General features: G+C 50.0%; 1 protein-coding gene across 4 annotated transcripts in view; it reads right to left on the bottom strand.

Moving 5' to 3' along the window:
• Positions 1–21,330, bottom strand: part of NDRG4 (NDRG family member 4) — an 85,419-nt gene that overhangs the window by 27,483 nt on the left and 36,606 nt on the right. For 3 of the 4 annotated variants that reach the window (XM_067552631.1, XM_067552648.1, XM_067552640.1), the window contains exon 4: positions 1,243–1,348. In XM_067552631.1, coding sequence (XP_067408732.1) covers positions 1,243–1,348 — 106 coding nt within the window. Of the gene's footprint in view, positions 1–1,242; positions 1,349–13,414; positions 13,529–21,330 lie in introns of those variants that run through there. The other variant, XM_067552657.1, reaches the window with a different exon arrangement.

Raw genomic sequence — 21,330 nt, 5'->3', positions numbered from 1 at the left:
AAGCCAACCTGGCCACCAACGGTGGCTGTAGTGCTCTGAGCCACCACCTATCATCACCGGTTAATAAAGCCCCAAGGCTTCAGTTTATCTGGGTTTGCTCTGATATCAGGGAGGAGTGGCTGTCTCAGATCCACACAGCCAGCAACCCCCAACTCCAACACCAATGGGGATGGAGTCCCTCAGCCATAATCTCCAGCTGCTCCTTGACAATGATTATTTTCTCCTGCCCTTCTTTTGTGGGTGGCAGCCTGTCTCAGAGCTTGCTTTTCCCCCCTTCACTTTCCGCTTTCATATAATCTCGCTGTTCTCTGCTGGGGCTGTGCTCAGAATGCCAAGACCTCCTGCCTCCTCTCTCTACCACACCTGCGCTCAGACCACTGAGTGCAATTAGCTCATGACAGAGTGCAAATGCAGCTGCCTGTGGTGTCATGCCATGCCAGTTTGGGGGACTGGAGAGGACGTTACTCAGTGCCTTACAGCTGAGGAGGCTCAATTCAAATACCCTAGTGGCTCAGGGCTCTCTGGCATCATAAGGGAGGGTTGGGAGGAGGTGTAATTCACAAGGCAGACATGCCCCAGCTCCAAGAGCACAGTGACCCCTGGCACCTTTGCAGTGTCAGGAGATGGGGCATAGGCATTCCCATAGTGGAGCAGACCAAGGCTCCATCTTGTCCTGCATCCTTGGTCAGTGGCCAACATGGGTTCCTTAGAGGAAGGTGAAAACCGTCACGCATCATAACCAGCCATGAGTAATACACAGCCATGGAGGGGAGAGGGGCAACTTCCTGCCCCTGATGGGGACCTGTTTGCATCATATGCACGAAGAGTAATACCTCTTGTAATTTTACCCCAGCATCTAAAAACACATGCTATTAGGCCTCACTGCAGTCTCTTAAATCTCTGGTAAATCTTATTCAGCCTCAATTTCATCCTGCAGCAGTGAGTTCCACATATACCCCAACCCTGCCCAGAAATGTGATCTGAAACCCAAAGGCAAGAGCATTACATCCCAGCCATCAGTACCCTCAGAGCTGCAGCAGCTTACTCATTCTCGGCAGGTTGCACTGGTAACCTCTGCTTATTATTCCTGGCGCCAAACCCCATAGATAGTCAGTTGATCAATGAAGTCATGGAAACAGTGGATTCCTCAGGGATAACTGAACCAGACTGATGATCGGATCATGCCCCCTCCTCCCCTACACTGTTAGCAGTCTGTGGTCAGGATGGAAAGGTTGCACTTACGGTTGAGTCCAACATCATGGTAGGTCAGGATGGCTGGGCGATTTCCCTTTGGAGACCCTCGAATGACCACATGTAGCAGCCCGTATGGGGTCTCAATATCATGCTCCTGGAAGAGAGAGAAGAGACTGGGTTACAGAGACCTCCCTGGGGTCACCCTATTAGCAAGGAAGGAGGAGACCAATGACAGAGTTCTACCGGGCAACTCCTGCCCTCACCAGCTCTCCCTCTATCAGAGTAAGCAAGACTGGCCATAAATCATGCTGGGATGAAAGTTACCAGTGACAGCAATCACTGGAGACACACGCTGCCTGCAACAGATACCCACCTGCCACAAACATCATCACACATATGTACGTTGCCACGCACACAAGTCTGGTCACACACACAAAGCACACTGTTCGTTCTCATGCACTGACACACCCATGCCTTCGCACACACTCACATTCATGCCAGCACATTTCTGGTGCCCACTCTGCCAAACAGGTGTACCCTCTCATCCAGAGGTACTTATAGCTATGCGTGTGCTCAGATATACACTCCTGTCGACTCTTTCCTCCTACAGATGTTCCCCAAACTGACTTCCAACTTCAACAGCCAAATATGCCACAGCCATTTTCATGGCATTGGATCCAGTCGACAAAAATATCCCCCACATCCTTCCCACAGAGACAGCAGGGACAATGGATTTTTAACAGCCACATCCCAAATCCACAACGACCTCATTGGCATGCGTGACTCACACCCAAATGACCAACTGGAAACACACATGGTCATTTATGTGCACAAATACCTAACAGGCACGAGTAATGGGACACACAAAGTATCCAAAACCATGCCACATATGCCCCACTGGCAGGGATTGGCAGGAGGCTCTGGATTACAGCAACCCGGATTCCTTGGGGGACATAGTCCCACAGATTGAGCATCAGGGAAGGCAGATCAAGGCCTTTGATTGCATTTGGGGCTGTCCCTGCCCTGTAACAAACAAGACAAACTTCACAAGTTACACTTGAGAGGGGGTACTGACCAGCGCACACCCACTCCCTTAAGAGTGGGCAGGAATCATGTGGCACGTTCTAGAGGATGACTCTCTGTATGTGTTGTTCCCATGCCCATCATCCTTAGCCTCTTGGCCAATGGATAGACATAAAGTATCCAAACTGTTTAGTCCCTGTGAAGCACCAGCAGCCTGAGGAAGGAAAAAAGTCACTTTCCACAGAGGCTTAGAAAAAAATGTCCGAACTCATAAACTGATATTGCTATTTTGCATTTTTAAAAGGCCACATGTGGATTTACAGCAGATTAGACAGGGCTGTCCCGCTGTCTTCCAGACCCAAGAAGGTCTTGAAGCATGTCCCAAAAAGAGAAGAGTGAGGGGGGATTTGATAGCGGCCTTTAACTACCTGAAAGGGGGTTCTAGGGAGGATAGGAGATGACAGAACAAGGAGCAACGGTCTCAAGTTGCAGGGAGGGAGGTCTAGGTTGGACATTAGGAAAAAGTTTTTTACTAGGAGGGTGGTGAAGCACTGGAATGGGTTACCTAGGGAGGTGGTGGAATCTCCATCCTTAGAGGTGCTGCGGCTTGACAAAGCCCTGGTTGGGATGATATAGCAGAGGTTAGTCCTGCTTTGAGCAGGGGGTTGGACTAGATGACCTCCTGAGGTCCCTTCCAACTCTAATATTCTATGATTCTATGATTCTATGATTCTATGTCCCAAAGATTAGGAGCATAGGAATTGCCAGACTGGAGTAGACTTGAGGTATCTAGCCTAGTGTTCTGTCTCTGACGGTGGACAGAGCCCGATACATCAAAGGAAGGTGCAAGAACCTTGCAGTAAAGAGATGTGGGATAATCTGACCCCCACACTGGTCTCTAATAGAAATTGAATGAAGCTCTGAAGCACAAGGTTTAATCCCTTCCAAAATTTGTATCCTCGTTAATTCTGATAACTCTGGATATTCTAGTTAGCCATACAAATGTCCAATCCCTTTTGGAATCTTGCTAAATTCTTGGCCTCAGTGCCATCCTGTGGCAGTGAGTTCCACAGGCTAATTATATTTTGTGTGAAAAAGTATTTCCTTTCATCAGATTTGAATTGCCACTTTTAATTGCAACAATTCTACACAAATCACTGCATTTTACTCTCTCCTCGATTATTTAACTATATAATACAGGGACTGGTTATTCCCATTGTTTTAAGTAGCAGCAAGTCCATAATATGTTTGAAAGAGGCTACCCAAAATAATCCTTTTCCCTTCTAGGTCCCCTCCATCCAAGGATGTCAAAGCTCTTGAGAAACATAGGGTGATGTTTGCCCCATGGAGAAGGCTGGCAGTAAGCCACCTGACCTATTTAAATCCTACTTAATCCCTACTTAAACACCCTCTACACAGGATGCCTTTCCCCCATTTGTGAATTAAGCTTACAACAGTCCAATGAGGCAGTTATCATGATCTCTTTACAGATGAGGAAACTGAGGCACAGCAAGGAACAGAGACTTGCCTCTGGTCACATAGTGAGTTGGTGGCAGCTCTTCGCACCTATAAAATACATAATCCTTCCTGTTGAAAAGTTCCAGAGGGATAGCTGTGTTAGTCTGTATACAGCAAAAACAACAAGAGTTCTGTAGCACCTTAAAGACTAACAAATTTCTGTGGGCATAAGCTTTCGTGGGCTGCAACCCACTTCATCAGATGCCTGAAGAAATCCTTCCTGAAAATGTCAACATCATTAGGCCCTTATTAGCACACATTTCTTGACACTCCAGAGAGTAGTGGCAGCTTCATATAAATTAATCACCTGACAACATTTCCCCTCCTTCCTAAAACATCAGAAAGTTAAAGACATGGCAAGGCAGCCTTGGTATACAAATAGTCTCTATGCCTCAGTTTTAGCATTTAACAGAAGCCCTGCTAAAATGGGAAGATCCGCAGTGGGTACACGAGGAAATAATGTCCTGCTTCATTAATCTTCTTGAATTAGCAGCTCAACAATTGCAGAGAAACAGGGCTCAAATCCTCATCTGATGGAAATCACCATAGGTCCATTGACTTCAAAGGAGCTATGCCAATTTACACCAGCTGAGAATCTGGCCACAGGGGAGTTCATCACAGAAATGTTGAGAGAGAAACCAAATTTCAGACAAGCAAATTTAGCTCCAATTCACTAGCTTGACAGCAGATACAAGAGATCTAGAAAGATCACAGAGTGGTTTTTAGTGACAATAATGGGACAATTGTCCAGGCAATTACAGCTCATTCATCAGCAGGATATCCAAGTGCCTGACAAGTTAAATACTCCAAAGGGTCGGATGTGTCACTGTGAGGCTGGAACTTCGTAGTGCCAACTGGCAAGCAGCACACAGGGCGTGCAGAGAGGTTGCAGGGATCTCTCTGGTCTGGTACGTACATTCTAGTTCACCTAAGAATGTCATATGACGTCTCAAATGAAAGCTGATGTCACACTGGAGACCAGTATCACCACGAAATGCACGGACAGATGTTGTACAAGGAGTTATGTGTATACACTGAAAACGATGTTCTTAGAGCCTGTGTCTAGGGACTGGTCACCAGCCAAAGTGAAGAAAGAACAGGCTCTCTTTCAGACAAGAAATGTTTATCTACCTGGCTCTTTACCTATAAATTAAGTATTGTATGTTTCACAGTGGGTCTCCTCTCACCTCTCTGAACCGAATGGTAACGAATGATTATAAGAATTTCAAAGAAAGAAAAGTAAAAGTAAACACTACGGGGGGCGAGAGAATAGGGCTTTTCTTGAGGTACATATCCAAGTATATTTGATCTAGTATATTTGGGGAACAAAGATGACACTCTGTCCTCCTTCACCTAGGAAGTAAATGGGCAGTGAGTTTACTTCATGAAAGAGGCTACTCAACCAGGCATGGCTGAAAACGCTGAAGAGACCTTTGGGTGGATAATTAGACAGGGGAGAATTAGTTAGTTAAGCTTAGTCTCTAGAAAGCATGTTATGATTTTGTTCTGTATGTAACCACTTGTTTCCAGTGGTCTTACTCACTATCACTTGAATCTCAGTGCTTTGATAATAAACTTCTTCTTGTTTTCGCTATATCTCGGTGCTGCTGGGTTAAGCGAAGTGCTGAGCCGGAGTTGAATCTTATAAGCTGGTGCATTCCTTTGGGAAGAGCAGGCCTGGTGATTCTGGGAGTGTCCAGTGAATAAGGGGCAGGATGATACAGGGAACATGCTGAGGACACAGGGGTTAGTATGTGCCTATTGCTACCTGCAGAGATAGAGAGGCCTTCAAAGTAGTGCTTGGGCTGCCAGAAGCTGGTGGTTTCAGGGAGCTGACCCACAGCAAGACTTCCTTGTGCTAAGGACAGATGATGGTGAGGTGCTTCCCAATCCTGAGTAATGTCACAGTCACTCCTTTCCTCCCCTATTGATAGGGTTGTTTCTGATGCTGAGGGAAGGCTGGGCCATTGTGCTAGGAAGGTGCAATGGTTCATGGATGGTCAGTCTAATCTCCACCAAGAGGGAGTCCCATTGTGCTGAGCCAGGAGCTGGGACAGCCCTGGTCCCGCTTCCACACGTTGATAGTTGATAGTTCCCTTGTTCCAGTGGGATGTAGTGCTCATGAGAGGTCATGATGCAGGGTGAGGAGGATCCTAAAGTGATGGCAGACATGGAGGCCTCTGAAGAGAGGCACCAACACTGGGCAATTAGCTGCTCAGATATTACAGTGATGGTGAGCACAGGGTACAACTGGATTAGTAGAGGGAGAGAGAGAGAGGGGGTGCTTACGAAGCCTTCATCCCTAGGTCACTGGTTCAAACCAGGCCTAAATCAGCAGCCATGATCACACAGGCATGTGGACTGGGGAATCTCAGTCTAGGTGAGGTATCCGTCTCTCAAACCCCCACCATGCCTGGCACACTGTCTGTCTCAACTGGATGAGCTACGGAGTCCAAAAAGCCAATTTGCATGGAGACTGCCAGACCAAATCAGAGCCTTGCTCCACCCACTCCAGCACCCTATCTCCAGCAGCAGCCACAGCCAGCGCCTCCTGAGGAAGGAACAAGAATCCCTCCCTCCCCCTGCAAGCAGTTATGGGCCCAGCTGCCCCCAGAGCAGTTCTCCCCATTTGTTACAGGTCGGCTTATGTGCCTGCCTTGAGGCGGTCCCTCTGGGCTGGCACTGAGGCTTGTCAGAGCTGCCATTTCCCTTGCCCTCCAGAACTGCCAATCACACTTGCCCCAGGATCTCCTTGCCAGCCAATCAGAACACTGCATTCCTTCCAAAGTACCTATTGGAGGAGGAGGAGGAGGACAATGTAAGCAGCCAATCGCAAATAGCCTCTGTTCTTATTGGCTGGAACGGACAGGTCTTTCAGCGCCTTCCCTCAGCTCCGAATTGCCCTTTGGTACCCAGTACTGTAACCAGAGACGCAGCAGCCTGGGCAGAAGCAAAGATTCAGTGCTGCTGCGCTAAACCTAGGCACCTGTCTGGAAAGAACGCCAAGACCGCACGTTCCGGGGCTGTAAACTCACTGTGGCAGGGGTTTTCCCAGAGAGCCTCTGGGGGAGGGGGAGACTGGAAAGTTGCTGGATTCCAGAGCAGGACGTTGGACTTAGGACATTAATGTCCCCTTTTAATGAAAATTAGGGCAATTAGTGAGCAGGATCTGCAGCCAGAATCAGCGAGAACTTTAGCGTTACAGAAAATCATTCTCACGGGAGACAACTGAGCCTGCTAGGATGTAAAAATCATTCCCAGCACTGGCCAGGGGCGCAACTCAAGGGCAGGCCCCTCTCTCCAGAGGCGAGATGAGGGGGCTGGAATAGCAGGACAGGGACTGTGAGGTTAAAACAGGAAGCTAACCAAATAAGCCATGATACTAAAAGATGCGGTGAGCCCTGGCCCTGCTCGATTGCAATCAGCAGGAGCTGGAGATGCTCTAATTCCAGTTTCTTCCTCAGAAATGGTACTTGACCCTAATCTGTCTTCCAGTGGAGGAGGAGGAAGCTGAGCCCTTGTCAGACAAAGAGTTACTTGAACGATTAACAAGCCAGACGACACCCTGAGCTTTTCATCTACACCATCTGCTGCGCCGTCTCCCAGCTCTGCTGCACTGTTGCTGAAATGGCTGCATCCTCCCCTACCAAACAAAGCTAGTCTGTGTCCTTCTCAAGACTGCAACAGACAGCATCACAGTACATGCTGGGACTCTGTTCTCCTTCTCCTGGCCCCCCTGCTCAGCATTCATTCCAGTTCCCAGCCCCATCCAGGGCAGAGACCCAGGCAGCCAGCTCCCAACTCGCCCTGTTATGATCCACGTTCCAGCTGCCTGCTCTGATGGGTTTACTCTACTGACTTCCACCCCCGGCAGAGTATTGATTTGAGGTAGGGATTAATGGAGGCTTGGCAGTACTGCAGCATGCAGCAAAAGGGAGAGGGAGCTCAGAGCGCTGCAATGCGCTGGAACAGACAGGAGGGAGGCAACCAGACCCAGGATTTTGAGCTATGATGTTTGCCTCCGTAGTTTAGTCCCCAACAAAGCGTGTCATAGATGCACAAAATCAGAGGGGTAAATGAGGGTGCACAATGGACCTTTGTTCACAGCAGTGGAAAGCAAGGACGTTCTCTGGCCAAACCTCCCTCCACTGTATCAGAGCTATTCTGCCGGGGTGCAGTCAGACCCATCTTCCCAGGGAAGGTGATCTTTTCTTTGATGCCTTTCCCTTTTTGTAGGGGAGAATGGTGGTAAGTCAGAACGTTCAGGCCTCTGGGGAGAAGAACCCCCTTGCACAGCCACTGTGTCTGCATCAGACTGGTAAACGCCTTGGTGTAGGGTGCGCCTATATCACCCATATATAACAGGATTAAAGATGGGCTCCCAAGCCAACACCCTGCATCCAAACCACACCCAGCATCAAAGGTTCAAAATCTTAGGCCAAATCTGGATCTGGACTTTCCAGTTCTAGTAGGTTGACCTGAAATCTAAAGTCCACTCAGGACTTCACCACTGCAATTGATTTTACACGGAAGGCACGCAGGCACCACCGCAGTGATGGGCAGCAGCATAAAACCTTAAGAGAGCTCGATCGGTCAAAAGTCCCCAGACTTCAGGGCTCCCACTTCCATTTTCAGTTAAACCCCTGTACGTTCTCACTGCTGGCAGTGAGGGGGCAGGGACGCCGCGGTATTAGGCCTAGGGTGTTACCTCAGCTTGAGTCCACCTCCGGGCATCTGCCTGTGATCCCAACAATGCACGTATCATAAGGCAGAAGATACAGGCTGCACCGTGCGCGTGGCCATCTGATAACAATCAGCTACATTCCAGGATACGATCGCTAAGAAAGCAGGCCTGGGCTCTGGGAGGGACATGGGGAGCTTTGTGATGGAGCCAGCGTTTCATGTCTGCCTCAAGTGTGGCCATGCTGCTCAGCCCTGTGCTTTGTGACTCAGAAATTAACAAAAATCAGGCATGGGTCAGTTTCTGTTGGCTTCCCTGGATTGGTAGATTCACTCAGCAGGGTGCAGGTCACTGAGCATTTGGTGCAAGGGGAGGGGGGTGCAGCTGATCATCCCACAGCCTCTCTCTTTCTCTGATCCCTGCTTCCTCCCCCTGGCCAGTGTTACAGGTCTGTACGCCCTGTTCAATGCAGGAGATAGGGTGTGTGACTCAGCCGTGAAATATCCTGTACAAAATCTCAGACGACGAATGGAGGGATTTGCTTCTTTTCTTGGTCAACAGAGCAGGACCCTGCTCTTAATCTTAGCCAAGGGTTTACTGCCCACCGTGAGTGCATGACATTTAAAAGGAGATTGTAAGCTCTGCGAGTCGGGGAATGGTGTGTTTGTACAGTACTTAGCACACCGAGGCATCAGTCCTGACTTCTGGCACTGCCAAAAGACTTCGAATGGCGGGATGGATACTCAGTACCTCTAAAACTGGGGACCAAAGAAGAGGAAAATTGGCCCCTTGGCATTTCTTTACCCTTGGGTATTTCCCCCCAGAATGTGTATTTTGCCTCACACGGGAGTCCCAAACATATCTCCCAAATCTCTCTCACACACACACACACACACACACACACACACACACACACACACACCCCCCCCTGTGGTTGCCATTTTGGATTCACTCTGCCCAAAGTGGCCAAGTTCCCCTGGTTACTTAAAAGGGAGGAAAAGCTCTACCAGGGTCTTAAAAGCTTATGAGAAATGGGGGTTTTCAAAACAACAGCTGCAACAGGGCAGGTCCCATGCGCAGGGCTGGAAAATGATGCACCGAGACCCAGGATTGCTAGTTTAAAGCAGCGGCAGTATGCTTACAGAAGGGTGCTCGCAAAATCCCCCCCACACACACACACACAAACACCTTTGGACCTGATCCTGAGGGGCTGATCCTGTCCGCAGGTGCATGCATGGCCCTTAGGGCTGGACCTGTTCACAGCCTCATCCCACATCTTTCTCAGCCAAATTGGACACAGCGTATGCGCCCTCCCTGGAAGGGTTTGCTTTAATTGCCATCAATTAAATACATACAAACACAGTAATATCCATGGGAAATTTGCCACAAAGGCTTGGTGGGAACAGGACAGGGCAGGATGTTAGGGATCAGGCCAAAAAAGATCCTGCACTTGCCCCCGGGCAGCGGCGTGCACAGGAATAAAAACGGGGCGACTTTTGGAGGGGCACGTTCTGTGCTCCCCGTGACCAAAGAAGCTGGCTGTCCCCTCACGGTCCCAGAACCAGGGGGGCTCACTCTCACTGCCCCAGCCCCCAAAGAGTTCTGTGGTCCCACTGATTGGGGGTGGGGGAGCTGTGCCCCTGCCTATGGGGGCCTCAGCAGCACCCTGGTGGGTGCATAGCTTCACACACACTGCTGCGCAGGACTTATGGGTCAGAGCTTCTGGGCTTTGATCAGTGTTAGCAAATGGGGATTCGGTGGTGGGGACACCCGACCCAGAGCTGCTCTCGTGCAGAGGCCTCATTGCCTCTGACCCAGAGCTTAGCTAGGAGGAGGATGCATACGGTACCCAGCAGCAGGGGGCCCTGATCCTGACTAGGAGCACTAGGTGCCATCGAATTTTGTTTGGGACACTGTGAACACCCCTCCCACACCCATCTCTTGGCCCGTTCCCTACCTTTTTTTTGAGAGCGTGTGAACAAAAGTGCACTCCCACATGCCAAACGTCTGATCTGTACGTGCACGCCAGGACTGCGCGTGCAGACACGGCTGCAGGCCAGCCCCCTCAAGCACGTCCGGTGTTTGAAACATGCATCTAACACGTCCACTAGCAATACTGGCCTGCATTGCTAGCGTGCGCGCTGCTCGACCCCTCCACTTTGGGCATAGCTTTGGCTGGACAGCCTGCATTTCTCCAACCCACCTCACAGTGACCCTGTGCATTTCTACCCAGCCTTTTGGCAAGGATCTCCAAAGACTTTATACGCTCTAATAAGCTACACTTTGCAGCTCCCTCTCACCCTGCTTAGGTAAGAAAGAATCATTGTCTCCAAGGAAACTGAGGCACGGAGAAGTTTAGTGATTTGTCCAAGGTGTCCCAATAGTTCAGTGGCAGAATTGGGAACGGGACCCCCAGCATCCTGACTCCCAGTGTCCTGCTCTAACCCTAAACCAACACTCCCTCTTCAACTGTTCCAGGCAAAACGCCAGCTGCAGCAAAGAGAAAAAAACTGTTCTATGACCGTTTCATTAACAGGTGGCTTTAGGATGCAATGTCAGCTCTGACTGGCTCTCAGTGACATCGGCCCCCTGCCTGTGTTCCCAGGGACATGCTCAGGTGAGAGGCTCTGCCCTACTTCTGCCCATTTTTTTTTTGAATGGTGCATTTCAGAAGGGTCCCCTCTCTGGGCGTTAAAGGCCCTTTGGCTCCTAGGGTGGACTCCCTCCTGATGCAGAGCTGACCAGATTCACCAGTGGTGTAACTTGGCTGGCTTTAATATAAATACTCTCTGGCAGGAGGCTGACCAGGTGGGTCTTTTGCTTTGCTGCAAGGGACCCAATCCTGCCCTCCTTGGCATCCATGCAAACTCACCGAGGTGCAAGAGTAACTCCGGGTTGCCTTGGACCCAGAGGCTAGTGACATTCACCTGGACTAAACCGCTGTGCTCTCTCTCTCTCTCAGGCAGTATGTCCCCCTGGCCGGCAGGTCACCTTGGGCTTTGTCTCCTCCTCGTGGCTCTGGGACAAGGTTAACAACTGTCTCACCCTCCCCACGGCAAGACAGAACACACCTCTTTCCAAAAGGGCAAAGGCAGGGGGGCGGGGGAAGTTCGGCATTACAGACGCAGCCACGTGTCTCTCAGAGACAGACAGACAGGCAGGCAGGCTCTGGAAGGGAGGGAAAGGGGAACAGAAGCCTCGGACTAACTGACCATCCGCCAGCCAAAGCCAGAATCCCAGCCATCAGCCACAGAGGGCGAGATCCTCATGAGCTGCCCTACCAGCTCCAAGGTTGGCCCGTCCTCCAGCCAGCTGCTCTAGGTCTCAAGGGAGCCAGAGGGTGATGCTGAGCCTCCAGCTCCCGCGTGCCCCCTGCATGCCCCGTCCTGCACACATGCTTGTCTCTACCCAAGTCTCACTTGGCATGAGCTCTCTGACGAAGCCTCTTGATCCCTCAGGGAGACACATAAGTAGCGCCCCATGACTGCCCCCACTTCCGCAGAGGACAGAGAGGCTTGGCAATTATATTCCACTTCTGAGCCACACATCGCACAGGAAGGTCACGATCCCCCTTTTACAGACGGGGGAACCAAGGCACAACACAGAGAAGGGACCTGCCCAAGGTCACAGAACAGGGCAGTGGCAGAGCAAAGACTCGAACCCAGAGGTTCTGACCCTCAGCTCTGAGACCTTCCTGCCAGCCCACCCATGCCCTGCTCTTCACTAACATTTAGCACATTCTGTGCTAGCATCACTTATTCCCCACTGCATGGGCTGAAAATAAGAAGCTACCCATTGCTGCTGCTGCTGCTGCATCTCTCTCTCCAGGGGCCCATGCGGTTCTCTACTGCCACACGTTTCTACCATGGCCTGGCTCCTACCAGCACAGTGCCCATAGCACATAACTTCCCTGCTCCTTCCCCAGCCTCCCCTTGCAGCTCCACGCATGCTTCACTCTGCCTAGCAACACCGCTGGGTACCAGAGCCCAAAGCCACAGGCCCCCTTCTGCCCCCTGGGCTGAGCAGAAGGGCCCCCTTCACACCCTGCTTTCCCACGTGGTGGGGGTGGGGGTGAGTCTAGTTCATCATGATTCATGAATAAGCCCAACATTGGCACTCGGATATTTCTGTGATGGGGGCAGGGGATTGCAGCAATTGGAGGAGACCTAGCCTGGATGGGGGATATGGAGAGCCCCATCCAGGTTCCGGCCGTGCAGGCCAAACATCACGGACCATGGGGCTCACCATGGGAGGCCATGTGTGTTTGCCGGTCACAGGGATGATCTATCTCACTGCGGCGGCAGCAGAGCATGTCAAGCCCAACCCTGCGCATCTCTCCTTGATTTTACAGTAGACACAAGGTTATCCACTGCAGTGCTGAGCCCCCTCCCCCACCTGCTGCCCACCCCTCTCCAGCTGCACCTGTTGCCATTTGCTACTGCAGTCCCTGCAGAGTGCAGATGTGCTCCTCTTTGGGTGCGTATCAGCAGCCATCAGAGAATCCACACGACATGCATTGCCCTCCATCGTCCCCCAGCGATCCTGCACACCTCTCAGGACACAGGCATCACAGCTGGGAAAGACTCATGCACAGATCTCCCTGGGATTCTTGGGAACATTCTTCCCCTGCTTTCCTACACCTAATCTCTCTTGCCCTGGAAAGGGAAGACAGACACACATTGCCATCCCTGCTGTAGCTCCTGCATTCATTTTCCTTCCATCCAGGCTGTAAGAACCAAGAAGGTTCTGTGCAGCTCCCGAGTCCCATGAGGACAAATACTCATGGCTAATGCCAGGCACTCAACCCCCCCTGCAATCTGCCTGTGATTCAGGAGGGGATGAGGGAATGCAAATGTTAGAAATCAGGCAAGATTCCTTTGCCCTTTGCAGGCTTGTGAAAGGCAGCCCTGGCTGGTGCAAAGATCCTGGGTGGATTGTGGATGCTATCACCTGGAAAAGCCCTGCCTGATGCTGGAGAGAGGCGGAGGCTGTACCTACCCCGTCCCAGCACTCGGGCATGGTGAGGAGCTTGTCCGGTGCAGATTCCTCGGGGGAGAGAAAGTAGCGCTGGTGCCAGTGGCCCACGTCCCGATTCCCTGTCCAGAGTGCAGAGAGCTGACAGGCTGTGTGGGAAGTCAGCCTCTCGGCTTTGATTTATAAATCAGCTCCATCCCCTTTATTAGCCCCTCCCATTCCCCCATTCTCCCTCCACCAGCTCTGGCTTGGGAATTTTTTCTGCTTTTTTTATTGCAGTCAGTTGTTGAAATGGAGCCCAGAAGCTTAGCAATTGGCTGCTGAGAAAATTATTCATGCTCCAATTGGTTCAAAATACCCCTTTATGAAAAAAAAACATTGCAGTTTATCACTACGCCCTCCATCTTCCTTGCCCTGACAGACAGAAAGACACACAAAAGGACATGTGCTAACATGCACACACCCAGAAACAGACACAAACACACATGGGAACATGCACAAGCATGCATGCACACAAACCCACATAAAGGGATGTGCACTAACACACATGCACACACCAGGGTGCAGCGAGAGATGCACATACGCATGGTCATGAACATGCCTACATGCAAGCACACACATGCACATGAAAAATGTGCTCTCACTCACTCACACACACACACACACACACACACACACACACACACACACATGCAGGCACAAGCCCACACAGGGAGGGACACACATGCACTGCTTCTTTAGCACACGATGCATTTTTAACAGGCTTCTCTCGACTCTTTGTCATACTGCAGAGTAGTACCTACTCTCATCTAGAAGGACTGGCTGAACCTGCTGAAACATCAGGAGGGCAGAGTTGTTCAAATCCAGTGGGTTCAGGTACTTTGCAGGTATGGGGGTGGGAGTGGAGGGGGTAGATTGCTAAAAGAAGGGACCAGGGAAAGATCAACCTTGAAAAGAGGCCACAAAATCCAGGATTCTTAAGAAGGGGCCTTTGCATAACTGGACAGCTCACTGGCATCTCTGCTCCCCCACCCTCGGTGCTCAGCTCAGCATTTCTGTCAGCATCAGAGGCAGGAGGCCCCGCTCCTTGTCCAGTTCATTCTCTGCTGGGCTTCCCCTCGTGACCGCAGGGCTGGGATTGCTTAGCCCGGAAGGAGCTGCTTTGGCCAGGGAGTCAGAGGGCAAGCCCATGACTCAACATCACAGTGGGTGGGTGTGACATTCTCCAGGGTACAATCTGGACTGCTGAATAGCTATGTCCCCTCAGTTCTACAACCCTGGGTGCCTTTCACACTCCTGGTCTGTTCTCACACAGCTTCTAGCATTCAAAGTCACTCCCAGCTGAATTATAGGTGTGTTTCTAACCAGCCACTCCTGAATTATATTACAGAGTGAAACCAGCAAATTCCCAGTCCCAGACTTGTCCCCAGTAATGCGCGTTTTGTACCGCCCAGCTCTGTCCTTCTGGACAACACGAGCTCTCAGAAAGTCCATCATTTAATTAATAGAAAATGATATGCACAAACCCTATTATCTCAAATGGAGTTTCCCCAAACACTTCAATCCAAACACACACACTGGTTTATCTACACCAAGAATACAAGTTTTTAACTACAGAACGATAGATTTTAAGTGATTACAAGTAAAGAGGGATAAAAATCAGAATTGATCACAAAGGAATAAAAGGTAAAATGCAAATTAATACTTCACAAGCTAAGTGAACTTGAAGCAAACAGATTTTTCTCACCACATGCTCACAGCACTCTGGCTAGATTCCTTTAGCCAGCACCACTCCCTCACTTCAATGATGCTTCCTTTGTCTTTCAAACTTCGCTTATTGATGGTGTGAGTAGAAATGAGGGGAGAGGGGTGATTTGGGGCCTCTGTTCCTCATTTTTATATCTTTTCCTCCTCTTTGAGGATCATCTCCAGCTGGGGTTCAGGTGCCAGTTTGTTTACACAGGAACCCCCAGCTGTTCCATTGCCAAAAATGTGAATTTCCCCTTGAACCCTTCTTCCTGCCAAAGAAGGGTTGCTTAACCAGGTGATAGGTCCCTTTGATTGTGTTGACACCTAGCTGAGGCATCAGTTTGCCTTTTGTCTCTGAGGAACTGGTCTGTGCCCGCTTTTCTAAACTTGAAGCATGTCTCAGTAAAGTTGTACAGTAGAATTTTATAACTTTACATAAAATCTTGCCACACATATTGTACCCATACAATCATGATCAGCCAATTATGAGTTTTTAAAATACCTCACAAGGCAGACTTTGTACAAGATTTCATCATTGTTTTGTGAAAGTGGTGAACCAAAGGATACAGAGGGTCACAGTGGGGGGTGGCTTGTCAACAAACTCCTTGGGATTTGTCAGTTTCCTTTTGGACAGCCCACCCCCTGACATTTGAGAGCTACCGAAAGGCAGTCATGCTGAAGTGGGTACTGGCTCTGTGACATGGACTCTGGCTGGAAATTAGCCAGAGACCTCCACACTCATTGCACATGTGACTCAGGTGAGATTTTATCCCAGGTCTCCAGTGGCACAAAGCTAGTGAACTATGCTAGCAGCTCTCCTCCCTTCCTCTTCCTCCTCCCCTCTGCGATGCACTGGCAAGCAGCTGACCTTAGCGAGCCCAGTGCCAAGCAATTCAGCCAGGAGAAAACTGCAAGTTGGCAGTTTTGAGCATCTCAGCGCTGCTTATCCCGGCTCAAGTCCTGGCCCTTCCCCAGCATCTCCTAGCTAAAGCGGGTGAGAAGCGATCGAGGTGGGGGGAACAGAGTCTGGGGCTTGGGATAGGAGGAGACTGATCGACTGAAGGAAACCCTGACAAATAACATTCAGGATGCTATGAGATTAGAGAATGCAGCAAAATGGGCAACAAAGAGTCTGGATTTCCATGAGAAAATCGTGAGAGACAGACAGAGACAGACCCACACGGGATTAACATCCCTCAGCCTTTCCTGCCTAAATATTCATTGGAGACACGAAGTGGGTGAGGGAACATCTTTTATTGAACCAACTTCTATAGATACACATCCATTGCACACTCCCCCTGATGGAGCTGCAGTGCCTGGGATTCTTGCAAAACGCCTGGCCCTCCCAGCCCAGCAGCCACACAGGGGAAGAACAGCATCTCGCTGATCGTGGTCTCTGGAATTTTGCTGCCTGTAGGCAACTGCCTGGGTGTTGGAGATGACCCTGCTGCACCAGCAGGGGGAAGAAGGGCTGTACCATCCCGAGGCAGCGCACAGCAACATGGGAATCATTTTCAGAGGGTCCCTCCAGAAACACGGACCGGCTTGCAGGGGAAGACCAGTCAGTCTTTCAGGATCACAGCTCTACCAACGTACCTTAGCCTTGAGCTGCAACACTGCATGTTGTTCCAGACCAGGCTGCCCCAGCCCTGCCAGTGCTTGCCCCTCCAGCCTGACCTGTAACGTGCCCTGGTAGCCTAGTCAGCTGCCCCAATACAGTCCTGCTAATACACCCAGCTCTCAAGGTTTTGGGACCCAGAGGTCATGGCCTGGAGTGCCAACCCACTGTTTAGCCATCTTACAGACATTCCAAATCCTCGCGCACCCACTTGTGTGGGAGAGGTGGTAGTCCATCTGGCCAGCCACTGATGTACAACCAGGGCCACAACCCCACTGCCGATCTAGTCTGGGTGGGATACTGGGCATCACCACTGGACAAGGGCAGCTGCTGGCTGTATGGCGGCACCCCACTCCCAGCCAGCTGGCATATTCTTGCTGAGCAACACACCGCACTAGGGACAAGGAAATCAGTATCGATAGAGCAAAAACCCATTTCAAATCCCTGCCCACGACAGACACTGAACTCAACTGTCAGAAAAGCTCCTACTGCTGTCTGACATCACCTCTCCTCTCAACACCATCTCGTTTCTGCGATAGTCAACATTTTAGTTTATTGTTCATTTATTGTGTGATGTTATGATTAATTAACATGTCATGTCATATACAATCATTGTATGGTAAATAGAGTTAAACTGTAGGGTTACAGAAGTAGAAGATTGACCAGTAGTTAGAAGGATTATGTATGTATTAAGTATCTAAGTAAGCAGGGCTGAAACACAAGGCCTACAGGCTGAGACCTGTAGGATTTTAGCTAAGCCATACTAGGCCATAGGCTTAAGAAATGCTTTACATAAGTAAGTAACCAAAGAATGAGCCTATGCCACAAGATTACGAGAAAGATGTGCCAGTGGGTTATACTGCAAAAAATTACAGTAATTTTTTGTTTACAAGACACCTGGTAGTCACATTTTCTAACACGTGCCCTAAGCGCAGGGTGCACTATGTGCATAAATGCTAATGAGGTATAGTCAGAAACATATTATAAAAAAAGAGGGTGCCCAAAGTGGGACAACTGAGCTCCCAGTGGGAAACTCCCACCTACTAATGATGAATCCAGGAGACACCCATCAGACCCTAACACTATCTAGGAGGATGTGAGTATAAACTATATTTGTAACTTGTGCTTCGATCTGTATGGAATTTCTACATGCATGGGTAATTGTAACTTTAATAAAGCTTGTAAAACAGACTAGACCTTGACCTTGTAAATGTTGGGGTGGTCACTGTCACGCTGGTTGGCTTGAGGGGGTGGTGCATTTGTTATGTTATTTAACATCAATATGTCAAAATCATAATAATTCATGTGAGATATGCCATGTCAGGTACTGTTAGAAAGGCTATAATGTGCTAAGTAAGATGATGATGTTTATGTTCATGTGTTATATGTTTGATATATCAGCATTTCAAATTGTGCTGTCTGAGTAACAACAAAGACAGGATGGCTGCAGAACAATAGCCTGCTTAATGGCCCATTAAGACATTCCCAGGTGCAAGGGGCCCACAGGGAACTAGAAGCACAGTTTGTGGCTGATTGGGAGTTCTGACTTCAGTGCCACCCACCAGCGCTGGGAGAATCTGCTCTCCTTTTGCAGCCTGCCCTGACCTTGGCATTTTCAGGTGGCTACCCTAGACGTGGAAGGGTCACAGTCACGATCCTAGGTCTGTGTGTCTTCCTAGAGACTCTAAATGGGAAGCAAGCAGCAGAGATGACTTTCACTCTGAGTTGGAAACTAGCCTCCAGAGCCGAGCCCACAGTGGTGTAAAACAACAGGACTAAATTCACTTTAAATAAAAGGAAAGGCTACACAGCCAGGGCTGGAAGTACTTGAATAGGCTGGTCTCATGGCATTCCTGTAGGAGCCAGAAAACCAGCATGAAAACCTGTGGGTTTCTCTAGCCTGACATCCACAGCAGAGAGCTAGAGAACTGCCTCTCTATGGGTTCTTATCTCAACCTCTTGAGCTTTACCCAGCACACACGGATGCCAGAATCAAGCCACCTGTGAGTTGACTGCAACACCCTGAATATTACTAATGATTATCCCTAACATATGGGTAGCACATTCCATGCTGAAGCACCTTGCAAATTATCCTTTCACAGGAATCTATTTATCCACCACTGAAATGCAGCCACCTCTGGGGTGAAACAGGGCAGATGTTTCATGGAGCAGAGTGACAGACAGTATATAAAGGATCAGAATCTGTTTCAGACAGGAAGTGATGATGATCATCATATCCAGCTGAAAACTACAAAGGGAATTTATGGAGGCAAAACGTAATTCCCTATGTTTAATTTCTCCAGGCTAGTGCCATGTGATCTGTAATGACCATAAGTGTTCCTGATCTTGATTATACACCCCAGCCAAATGACAAACCACTAAGTGGCTTCTAGCACCCAGGGAGAAACAGCTGGCCCACTAACGAGAGGGGGATATCTTCACACTACATCACCACTTTGTGCAGGATGTCTTTCCCCTAGAAATCTCCCATACAAGTACTGATGAGCCACAAACTTGCTTATCTCAGGTAAAAAAGAACACAAGCAAACACAGGACAACTGCAAGGACATTACTGCTAGTGCAAGAGCCAGAGAGAGAGAGAGAGATTCTGCAAACCACAATGTAATAAATGCAATTTCCCTGGCCAGGGGAGGCTTTCCAAGTTTTCACGACTTTTCCACTGAAATCACTATGATAGTGAGGCTAAGACTAACAATGCTTTGTAGGTGAGGCTAAAAGCAAACAAAAGGCTGGAGGGAGTAGCCTCGAGAGAAAAAGACCTATGTGATTGGCCACCGACAGCTTCAAAAACAATTCTCATTGGGTATCCACGGGGAGTGTTCCAGCCAAATGATTTATTATTGACACTGCACCTGTCACTTGGGATCAGCCTGAGCCATGAGAGTCGAACTCTGCTTCAGAAAACAGGAGCTTTTCAAAACATCTGGAAGTCATTTGTTGCCCTCACATAGTCGGACATCACTACCTAGAAAGATCTGAAAGGGTTGCATCACGAGCCCCCGTCATCTGGCTTGCAGCACAGTCAAATCACTACCTGGGAGGGTGGGGGGAATTCCTTGCCTTTGGGGACCCTGGATCTATCCTATTGCTTTGGCATGGGGTCACCTCTGACACCCATCAGCCCAGCTTCACCTTCTAATGGTGAGAGAGAAACACAATGGCATCTCCTCACGAGAGGGACTGACACAGCTAGTGGGGCTACAGCCTCACCCCCCACCGCCACCGCCAAGACCTGGACCCCTCACTGGGCTGCGTTAGTGTTTTAACTCCCAGCCTTGTTGCCAGGGATCTGGCTTAGCATTTACTGCGCTAATCTGCCTTTGAATTTGGCAGCAACTACCCATTTGTTCAGCAGAGATTCTGAAATTCCCTGGGCTGGGTGCTCAGCGGCAAGACCCGACAGGGGGACAAGCAGGCATGGAACAGTGTCAAAAGAAAGAAGAGAGCACAGGAGTGGTGGAAGTGTCCACCCAAATAATGGAGGGGGAATATAGAGAGAAGAGAGGAGGGGGGAATTGGGAAAAGTAAAGCAAAGAGGAAAGAGCAAGAGGGGGTGAAAGACAGAAAAAAGCATGGAGAAAAGGAGCAAAGGGTAAAAAAGCAGAAGAGAAGGGAAAGAAAAGCCAAGCCAGGCTGGAAATGAATGAATGAAAAAAGGCGAGGAAAGGAGGAGTGGAAGCAAGGGGCTAAGTGCACATTCCTTAGCTAAAAGGACATCACCCTCCTGCAGCAGGCAGGCTGATCCCATTAATGCTGCTACCTCTCCTGGTCTGTCCCTTCCCCCCATTCACTCCCTGCCTCTCGCTCATGCTAGAGGGACCTCCAAGTAGACCCCATGAAGATTTCTGCAAGCTGAGGGCTACAGCTTTACCCTGCTCCCATGGAGATGATCCGAAGGCATTGCAGGGGGTGCTACCTCCCACAGCGGCTCTTTGTATGCCAGTGGCCCCCTTCTTCACCACATGGATGCACCCGGGGCACCTTGCAGGAAGGCTCAGGAGTGCAACTCCACCTCTGGTTAACATGGAGCATCCCCCACTGGCCTCTCAGGACAAGTTAATGCCTCTGCTGACCATGGTCCTGAATGGGACAGTGCCTCTCTCACCATCAGGCAGCTGCCCTTCGGCCCCCCAGCCAGAGGACAGGCTGCCTGCATCAGGAGAGGGCTATTGGGGTTTGATCAGGTTTGGAGCAAGGCCCCAGAGCTGCCCGCGGCTCCACCTCCCACCTGCGACCATGAACCCTGCTGAAATCCCACTACAGTGGCTGGCGATGAGGCTCACCAGCCCTTGGGAAAGGTGTGCTGCATGGGGAGCCTTCAATCCCTGGAACACCCCAGAGAGCTCAAGAGCTGCAGGGGGACTGAAAGAGCCCAGCAAACAGTGCTGGGCTTAAGGGCTTTCTGCCCACCCACCCCTCTTGCTCTTTCCTCTTTGCTTTACTTTTCCCAATTCTCCACTCCTCCCTATTATTCGGGTGGACACTTCCACGACTCCTGTGCTCTCTTCTTTCTTTGGGCACTGTTCCATGTGTGCCCCAGCCCCTGTACTAA

The sequence above is a fragment of the Emydura macquarii genome, unplaced genomic scaffold (assembly GCF_026122565.2).
Source record: "Emydura macquarii macquarii isolate MOO-44397 ecotype Brisbane River unplaced genomic scaffold, CSIRO-AGI_Emac_v2 contig_295, whole genome shotgun sequence".
Taxonomy (NCBI): Eukaryota; Metazoa; Chordata; order Testudines; family Chelidae; genus Emydura; species Emydura macquarii.
This window is presented reverse-complemented; position numbering and strand designations above follow the sequence as displayed.